Below are 9,952 nucleotides of genomic sequence, written 5' to 3' on the forward strand. Positions count from 1 at the left end.
CAGGCCTACTTGTTGTTCCTAGAGTATTTAAAAGTAGAATGGGAGGCAGAGCCTTCAGTTTTCAGGCCCCTCTTCTGTGGAACCAGCTTCCAGTTTGGATTCGGGAGACAGAAACTATCTCTACTTTTAAGATTAGGCTTAAAACTTTCCTTTTTGCTAAAGCATATAGTTAGGGCTGGACCAGGTGACCCTGAATCCTCCCTTAGTTATGCTGCAATAGACGTAGGCTGCCGGGGGATTCCCAAGATGCATTGAGTTTTTCCTTTCCAGTCACCTTTCTCACTCACTATGTATTAATAGACCTCTCTGCATTGAATCATATCTGTTATTAACCTCTGTCTCTCTTCCACAGCATGTCTTTTATCCTGTCTTCCTTCTCTCACCCCAACCGGTCGCAGCAGATGGCCGCCCCTCCCTGAGCCTGGTTCTGCCGGAGGTTTCTTCCTGTTAAAAGGGAGTTTTTCCTTCCCACTGTCGCCAAAGTGCTTGCTCATAGGGGGTCATATGATTGTTGGGTTTTTCTCTGTATCTATGAAGCGCCTTGAGGCGACTTTTGTTGTGATTTGGCGCTATATAAATAAAATTGAATTGAATTGAATTGAATTGATCATACGTATTCTGGATGGCATTACCTTGGCCTCCAGTAACACTGTGAGAATTCTTGTATTCATTTCTCACCATGATATGTCCTTTAATGTGCATATTAGGTAAATATGAAGGACTGATTTCTTGCATTTGCACAAGAGCTCTAAAATCAGAAACATCCTGTCTCAGAGTGATGCTGAAAAGCCAGTTCATGCATTTACTACTTATAGGCTGGACTATTGTAATTTGTTATTATTGGGCTGTCCTAAAAACTTTTGGAAAAGCCTTCAGTTCAATTAAAATGGTACAATTTTGAATCAGCTAAAGGCTGCTGCAAAATGCTTTAAAGTATAAAGGACATTTAAAATGAAAATTTCAAATTATAAATGAATTGAATTGAACTTTATTAGCTCCACACTCAACTACAAAAATGCATGTGCTCCCTGTGGCAAAAACATTCACACTTTTCCTTACTCATCCCTTCTGATAACACTGACCTGGTATTATTCTGCGTCTATGTGATACACTGATAATGGGTCTTTCTGGTTTTTGTAGAGTCAGCCTAAAACTATAAAGGTAACCAGTGTATTATTATTTAGCTTGTCTTTTTTCAGTCTTCCCATTATTTGTTTATTATTATATTATTTATTATTCGTTCTTTTATGATTTCTTTTATTCCTTTCAAAATGTATGAAATTATGATCACAGAAAGGTCCCTTTAGCATTTGGTCCAGCATCTAGAAAGCATCAAACTGGTTGAGTTTTTCACCATGACAGTGATCCCAAATACACTGACAATGGGTTAGGTTTAGAGTTAGGGTTACACCTGGGTAAATGCAACAATGATTTGCTTTACCACAGCCCAGACCTTATAATTACTTAAGCAGTTTTGGGTTATCTTGACAGAGAACAGGACAAAAGACAGCCAACATCCAAAGAAGATCTTTGGAATGTCCTTCAAGAAGCTTCAAGAGAACTATTCCTGAAGACTATTTCAAGAAATTACAAGAAAGAAAAGTTTTCTACAGTCATTGATCTGTATTTTGAAATCTTCCATCCTGGCAGCAGTGTAAGGTGAGCGGTTCTCAGATGTAGATATCTCCACTTTCAGGGATTTAAATAAAGCTGCTAGGGCAAAATATGGATCACAAGTAGTTTCTCGTCATATCTTCGTTTTTCCTTTATGATACATGATCCAAGTGGTTTCAGCTCGAGACAGGTGGAAAAAACAACACTTTTTTCTTAAGTAACAGTGACTGTCCACTGTTGGGCACCATGATACCCCCCAGGGTAGCAAATTGATCACGTGACTGAAAACTATGACTATGGCAACTATTCCCGATTTTCCTAGCAAATGTGGGACAAAAGAGATGATGGGTGGCTCAAGATTACACAGTATTGTAGTTATGGGTTTAATGGGAGGCTAGACTACCCTGCAGCACTGCAGGTAAACTACAGGGAGTGCAGAATTATTAGGCAAGTTGTATTTTTGAGGAATAATTTTATTATTGAACAACCACCATGTTCTCAATGAACCCAAAAAACTCATTAATATCAAAGCTGAATGTTTTTAGAAGTAGTTTTTAGTTTTAGCTATTTTAGGGGGATATCTGTGTGTGCAGGTGACTATTACTGTGCATAATTATTAGGCAACTTAACAAAAAACAAATATATACCCATTTCAATTATTTATTTTTACCAGTGAAACCAATATAACATCTCCACATTCACAAATATACATTTCTGACATTCAAAAACAAAACAAAAACAAATCAGCGACCAATATAGCCACCTTTCTTTGCAAGGACACTCAAAAGCCTGCCATCCATGGATTCTGTCAGTGTTTTGATCTGTTCACCATCAACATTGCGTGCAGCAGCAACCACAGCCTCCCAGACACTGTTCAGAGAGGTGTACCGTTTTCCCTCCTTGTAAATCTCACATTTGATGATGGACCACAGGTTCTCAATGGGGTTCAGATGAGGTGAACAAGGTGGCCATGTCATTAGTTTTTCTTCTTTTATACCCTTTCTTGCCAGCCACGCTGTGGAGTACTTGGACGCGTGTGATGGAGCATTGTCCTGCATGAAAATCCTGTTTTTCTTGAAGGATGCAGACTTCTTCCTGTACCACTGCTTGAAGAAGGTGTCTTCCAGAAACTGGCAGTAGGACTGGGAGTTGAGCTTGACTCCATCCTCAACCCGAAAAGGCCCCACAAGCTCATCTTTGATGATACCAGCCCAAACCAGTACTCCACCTCCACCTTGCTGGCGTCTGAGTCGGACTGGAGCTCTCTGCCCTTTACCAATCCAGCCACGGGCCCATCCATCTGGCCCATCAAGACTCACTCTCATTTCATCAGTCCATAAAACCTTAGAAAAATCAGTCTTGAGATATTTCTTGGCCCAGTCTTGACGTTTCAGCTTGTGTGTCTTGTTCAGTGGTGGTCGTCTTTCAGCCTTTCTTACCTTGGCCATGTCTCTGAGTATTGCACACCTTGTGCTTTTGGGCACTCCAGTGATGTTGCAGCTCTGAAATATGGCCAAACTGGTGGCAAGTGGCATCTTGGCAGCTGCACGCTTGACTTTTCTCAGTTCATGGGCAGTTATTTTGCGCCTTGGTTTTTCCACACGCTTCTTGCGACCCTGTTGACTATTTTGAATGAAACGCTTGATTGTTCGATGATCACGCTTCAGAAGCTTTGCAATTTTGAGACTGCTGCATCCCTCCGCAAGATATCTCACTATTTTTGACTTTTCTGAGCCTGTCAAGTCCTTCTTTTGACCCATTTTGCCAAAGGAAAGGACGTTGCCTAATAATTATGCACACCTGATATAGGGTGTTGATGTCATTAGACCACACCCCTTCTCATTACAGAGATGCACATCACCTAATATGCTTAATTGGTAGTAGGCTTTCGAGCCTATACAGCTTGGAGTAAGACAACATGCATGAAGAGGATGATGTGGACAAAATACTCATTTGCCTAATAATTCTGCACTCCCTGTAAAGCTGATCGGTGGTGTAGCAAGGAAAATGTCGGCTTGTTATTTATATTACAGAAAAGCCAGCGGGAGAGTGGAATATGTAAACAAATTTAATTAACCTGAACGACACCGGCATCACCCCGTGCTTAGTGATGGGTGTAACCGGTCTCGTGCCTGCTGATCACTGAACAGGGCACACAGACGGAGGCCTTTAAAGCCTGCTTTGAACTCGCTCGTATCTTCTTCCAAAACAACTGTTAATTATTCAAAAGTCAAATATATTTTCATAACGTAACCGACGTTTTAAGCCTTCCTTCTTCCATCGGACACCCACATTTTCATTTTAATCGTCCCTGGCTAAAAACTGCAGGAAAGCAGACGCCTCCTCCGATCTCCTTCCGATCGAACACGAGCATTCCCGAAAAATAAACCGTGGTCTGTTTCCATTGGTGAAACGCTCGTCCAATGAACCAGGGCCATCTGTGTGGGATTCAACGCTGTTAGATTTCTCAGCTTACGTTTCCTTCATCGGACTTTCAATCTCATCGTTTCACCACCTGCTACCAGACTGCAGCTAGCATCATGAAGTTTCCGGTGGTAATTACTGTAGTTTTGGCATCGTTAGCTCTAACTATCGACGCTACGGTTTACTTCAAGGAACAGTTTCTGGATGGAGGTAGAACACAGTCCATTTCATATCTACTTGTCTTATACGAATGATTGCATTAAAAAAAAAAAGTCAACGTCTTCACGGCAGTTCACATTAAATCTCTTATTTGGTAATTTAATTAAAGACAACTTAATATATGTTCCTGGAATTTTTAAGGTAACTTACTCTATAAATTTAACCCATTGGTATAGATGAGTGGCTGGCTGAAAATAATAGCGTAATACATTAGTAAAGCATACGCTCCAATGTTATTTTTAAGTTAAATGTGTCTAAATGTCGTTTAGTACTTGGTTAAGGGCGCAACTATTTTCTATTTTCCTATGTTAGTCAAACCATGCAGAACCGTGCTGGAACCTTTATGGGTAAAAGCATTTGGATAAAATATTTGGAGCCCCTTAATTTTTTTTAAACAGAACAACTCTAAACCCTGTCACTGCATACAGGAGTTCATTTATATAATCTCAAAGTTTTTCACTTTTATCATCATGTTGAGTAATTGCATTTGGAGTCCTCAGTAGGTTTGTGGAACAAGTAGTGTAATAAATGTGCACGGTGGCTTGGTGTTAATGTAACCAGAATCGGAGGAATTACAGTGAGTAACCAGTGGGGTTGCATTAATGTGTTTCAGATGGATGGAAAAGCCGTTGGGTCGAGTCGAAACATAAATCAGATTATGGACAGTGGAAATTGAGTGCTGGAAACTTTTATGGGGATGCTGAAGCTGATAAAGGTAAGAATACTATGTTGTGTTAGAAACACAACTGATACGAGTTAATTTGTTAAAATTGTGTTATTTGCATAGACCAAGAGTTGGTGTCTTATCATGCAAATGCAGCTAACACAGGTTTGCCAATGTAAATGTGAGCACAGGGTCAGACAGATTATGCTCAGGACTGGAATATCCTGCAAAGAGCCTCCAGTGCTCTCATGGCCTTTGATACTCCAATTCCAAACCTATTTTAAATTTGGATACTCAAAAAAAAAAAAAAAAGATTTGTACTATCAGTAATCATCCCATTTGGTAACCTTAGATTAGTTTTCCCATTCCAAATTTCTATTACACTGATAAAATAGTTAATATTGGACTTTAATTACAGATGGAAGAATTATAAATATGACTGATAGTCATAGAGTGCATGGATGTAAACACAGTGCTCTGACCCAATGCAAAAGTACCCTTTTTTTGTCCAGAGAATTTTCCCTGTCACTGTCTTGGCTCTTTGAAACCAGAAGTCCTGAGCAGGCTGCAAATCTGACTAAAAGTATGGGACAGTGCATATTTATATAGCGCAGCCCCATCATCAACTTTTTGGGTACTATTGGAAACCATGATTGTACAGAAGAGGATTAGGGCCACTGGGAAAAAAATTGGGCACGTCTTTTTTTTCCTCTCCTTTTTTCTGAGAAAAAAAGTCTGAATTCTGAGATTAAACTTAGAATTCTGAGAAATTCTGACTTTTTCATCAGAATTATTTTTCTCAGAATTCTGGAAAAGAAGAAAAAAAAGACGTGCCCACTTTTTTTTTTTTTTTAGTGGCCCTAATCCTCTTCCGATACAAAATAAAGACAGTTTTATTTCAGATTTTAGAATCTCTGACATTGTTGAAGTGAAACATTGAACCACAAAATTCTGTTAGTGCAAAAGAAGAATAGAATTAAGAAATTTAGGGTGTCAAAAATGTGGCCCGTGGGTGAGAATCAGCTTGCCAGGGGTCTGTTTGTTTGACTGGATGGGTCTTCAACATGTGAAAAATCCCTAATTATTCAATGGTTTTCATTCTAGTGCAGTTCCTACTATTCAAGATGTAGTTTCAGAATACCAGCATTAGTGCATACGATTATAGAAACAGACATATTACTTTTATTTTTCTTAAGGCATTTCAGGCTGCTCAGTGTTCATATGGATATTTTAAGAATATACTTCTTTACATGCCTTTACTGAAATTACAAAGAGTTGTGCATTTATATTCAGTCTATATTGGTAGTAATAATAATAATAATAATAATAATCACTTTTGTGCTCATTCTAGGTATCCGGACCAGCCAGAATGCCCACTTTTATGCCCTGTCAGCCCACTTTGAGCCATTTAGCAATGAGGGAAAGCCCCTGGTCATCCAGTTCACTGTCAAGCATGAGCAGAAGATAGACTGTGGAGGTGGTTACGTCAAGCTCTTCCCCGATGAGCTTGACCAGAGTGACATGCATGGAGACTCCCAGTATTACATCATGTTTGGTGAGTCTTGGAGAGACACTGAAGCCTGAAACCAGAACGTGATGTTTTTCCATCTGACTTTGAGCTGTTCGAAATGACGTCCTTCTTTTGTAATCATGGTATATAATCATATCATAATGTGGCCTGTGTACACAGGGCCTGACATTTGTGGATACAGCACAAAAAAGGTTCATGTGATAATTAACTACAAGGGTCAGAACCATCTTATCAAGAAAGACATCAAATGCAAGGTAGCTATGCACCAAGACTGTTAAATAATTTCCCTTTTTAAATTTTGTAAACCATGAATCTGTTAGAGATTTCCCATAAATTCTCTCCATGTCATCCTTCAGGATGATGAGCTGACCCACTTGTACACACTGATTGTGAATCCAGACCAGACATATGAGGTGAAGATCGACAATGAGAAGGTAGAGTCTGGCTCCTTTGAGGACGACTGGGACATGCTGCCCTTAAAGAAGATCAAGGACCCCGAAGCTAAGAAGCCAAGCGACTGGGATGACAGGGCTAAGATTGACGATCCCAGTGACACAAAGCCTGAAGTAACATGACTTAAAATGATTTTAGATTACTTGCAATAAAGCTATACAGATGTTCTGAGATTAAAGTCCCAAATTTACAATAAAATCTTGAACATGGTGTTAATGACGTTGAGCATTTTCTTATTGTTCAATTTTGTTGTAATGCATAATTTCATTAGGCCATCCACTGCAGCCAGAATACACTGAATAGTGCCAATTGTGGGTTGATAATGTTGATCCAGTCTTACATTAATGTTGCCATTCCTTGTTTTTCTTGGAACAGCCAGGATGGCGCTATTTGTACTCTTGGACAAGTCCTGTTTTGATTGGCATCTCTGATTGGTAACTTCAGTGCTGCTGTCTTCCAGGACTGGGACAAGCCAGAGACGATCCCTGACCCTGATGCCAAGAAGCCTGATGACTGGGACGAGGACATGGATGGAGAGTGGGAGCCCCCCATGATCGCCAATCCAGAGTATAAAGTATGGGCTGCATTGCTTGAGGTTTACAGAAAAAGTGAAGAATTTCCATTGGAGGTCTTTTTACTAGTATAAAGGGAAGAAAATGTAACTTATTCTCTAATACCTTTGTAGGGGGAATGGAAACCCAAACAAATTGACAACCCTGACTACAAGGGAACATGGGTCCACCCTGAGATAGACAACCCAGAGTACACTCATGATGCTACTATGTATAAATTTAACAACATTGGAGTCCTGGGCCTGGATCTGTGGCAGGTAATTATGCTACACTACTCCCCCATTAGGGTCTGTTATAAATAAAATGTTACAAAACAGTTTCCTTCATGTAAAAATGAAACTACATTGTGGTTTATTTATTTCAAGACAAATAAATTTATAATGTATCTGTATGTCACGACAATATAATATTGCATTGTTTATTTTGTTTGTTTGTTTTGTTTGTTTTTTCATTGAAAGGTCAAATCTGGAACCATTTTTGACAACTTTCTGATTACCGACGATGTGAAAGAAGCAGAGGAATTTGGAAAGGAAACCTGGGGAAAAACCAAGGTAGGACTGTTTAGATGTAAATGGTCTAATGGGGGGTTTCAATTTAAAACCCTCTGTCAGAATACAGCCTGAAATCAGTTCTAGTCAGAATTAAGGGCAACACAATAAATAGACCATGCATATGTAGCTTTACAGAGTTGATCAGACATTTTCCAAAGAAAGAAGATAACTTCTCAACAGCTTTCATGTAGTCTGTAATGTTTCCACAGCTCACAGCTGATCCGGATAAGTGGTTTAGGGCATGTAAACACTAGAAAGCAATAAAACTATCACATGTGAGCAGTTGTCTAGGTATTTAAACAGGGAAGATGGTACTTCTTGTAGCTTAAGCAACATTAACTATAAGGCCACTTCAGCTCTTGAGCAGCTTATTGCAAATTGATTGTTTGAGCAACTTTTGAAATTCCATATTGGCAGGAAAGGTTGAGTTTCTTCACCTAATAAGTTTGTCAGTATTATACCATCTAACTTTTAATGGTTGGCACATTATTCATGATCATGATGATTGTTTTCTAGGTCCAAATGATTACTGGTTCTCATTTGGGGAAGAAATATTTTTAGTTCCATAATTTATTATGGAACAAAGAGTTTTGGTCTAGCTTGTTATTTTGATGTTTGTTTTGTGCACCTTGTTTGTTTACATTTTTTGTGCTTGTTTTTTTATTGAGAACTCATGGTTCTCAGTCAAAGTCCTGCGTTCAGTTTGGACATCAAACTTGGTGTACTTAACATAAAAAGGACCCGAACTAAAAGTTTGGCAGGTGATAAAACAAAAGGATTTTAATGAAGACAAAGAATGTAGCTTTTAGGTTCAGCATTGGTTCACACTGCAGGCGACAGTTCAGTACTCCCCTATTGTGGATTCACTTTCCATTATGTTAAACATTACCACTGTTCTTCACCTGCCTAGGGACCAGAGAAGAAAATGAAGGATGAGCAGGAAGATATGGAAAGGAAACTGAGGGAGGAAGAGGAGAAGGAGAAGAACAAGGAGGACACTGAAGGTGATGATGAGGATGACAAAGAGGATGGTGAGGAGGAGGAGGGAGAGGATGATGAGAAGTCAGATGATGATGCTGAGATAGAAGAGCACAATAATGCCAAACCAAAGGACGAGTTGTAACGGTGTGAGGGGTGTGTGTGTGTGTGTGTGTTCCTCAGGTTCAAATGACAGACACAGAAAATGGCCTGATGCCATCTGGACTGTAGCTTTTCATATAGCAGCCTTTTATTCAGGTGGGATGTTTGAGGGATGGGATTTTTTTCTTGATTCCCATGCATTTTTTCTCTCCAAGCCATCAAATTGGAGAAGGGTTTGTTTATGCTTGTGTTTGGTATATACGTGGATTTTCTGATTTAATGTGATTTCTTTCTTTCTTTTTTTTTTCTTTTCTTTTTTTCCCCTTTGGAAATCCCATAACTTGAGCGTCTGTGATGTCTGGTTGTGCACTTTGATCTCTATCATACCATGATGCACTGTTTGTTTTCTGAGGTGATCCTTTCGTAAATTATTCAAATATTACATTTGTTTGTGGACATGACAGTTCACGACGTTTTTGAGTTTGTTCATAAGTCCTCTGTGTGATATGTGTGTGCGTGCGCGTGTGTGCATTCCCAATGTTTTGATTGAGTATCTTTACTTTGTGAACACGGTTTTGAGTTAATAAATTGAAGCTTCTCAACTTTGCTGTTTTTCATTACTTTCAGTAGTTGATCTCTGTTGCCTGCCTAACTTTGGCGGTTTCTTTCACACTGAGTGATTTTAATCTGTGTATACAGCAAGAGACATGAGAAGTGCAAGTATTAAAGTATTTGTGTGTTATTTATGTGGCATGCTCATTTCAGAAGCTGGAAAACAAATTAAGTCACCCACTCCCAGTACTTTTATAAATCATTGACCAAACAAAGTCTAATTTGCCATTCA

The 9,952-nt window shown here is 39.2% G+C and overlaps 1 protein-coding gene across 1 annotated transcript; it reads left to right on the forward strand.

The window, feature by feature from the left end:
- The first annotated feature begins 4,052 nt into the window (after positions 1-4,052).
- LOC146369670 (calreticulin-like) lies at positions 4,053-9,710 on the forward strand. Its single transcript, XM_084909126.1, has 9 exons — positions 4,053-4,248; positions 4,871-4,972; positions 6,273-6,476; positions 6,612-6,706; positions 6,809-7,018; positions 7,366-7,479; positions 7,591-7,734; positions 7,936-8,028; positions 8,939-9,710. Exons 1-9 carry the CDS (start codon positions 4,155-4,157, stop codon positions 9,149-9,151), a joined length of 1,269 nt encoding a protein of 422 aa, XP_084765252.1. The 5' UTR covers positions 4,053-4,154; the 3' UTR covers positions 9,152-9,710.
- The last annotated feature ends 242 nt before the right edge of the window (positions 9,711-9,952 follow it).

Source organism: Perissodus microlepis, chromosome 17, assembly GCF_051167445.1.
Source record: "Perissodus microlepis isolate ML-2025 ecotype Zambia chromosome 17, ASM5116744v1, whole genome shotgun sequence".
NCBI lineage: Eukaryota > Metazoa > Chordata > Actinopteri > Cichliformes > Cichlidae > Perissodus > Perissodus microlepis.

Coding starts and splice junctions, on each gene's coding strand:
- LOC146369670 (XM_084909126.1), top strand. CDS start 4,155: ATGAAGTTTCCGGTGGTAATTACTGTAGTTTTGGCATCGTTAGCTCTA. Junction 6,477..6,611: donor CCAGTATTACATCATGTTTG/GTGAGTCTTGGA, acceptor CTGTGTACACAG/GGCCTGACATTTGTGGATAC. Junction 7,480..7,590: donor TCGCCAATCCAGAGTATAAA/GTATGGGCTGCA, acceptor ATACCTTTGTAG/GGGGAATGGAAACCCAAACA.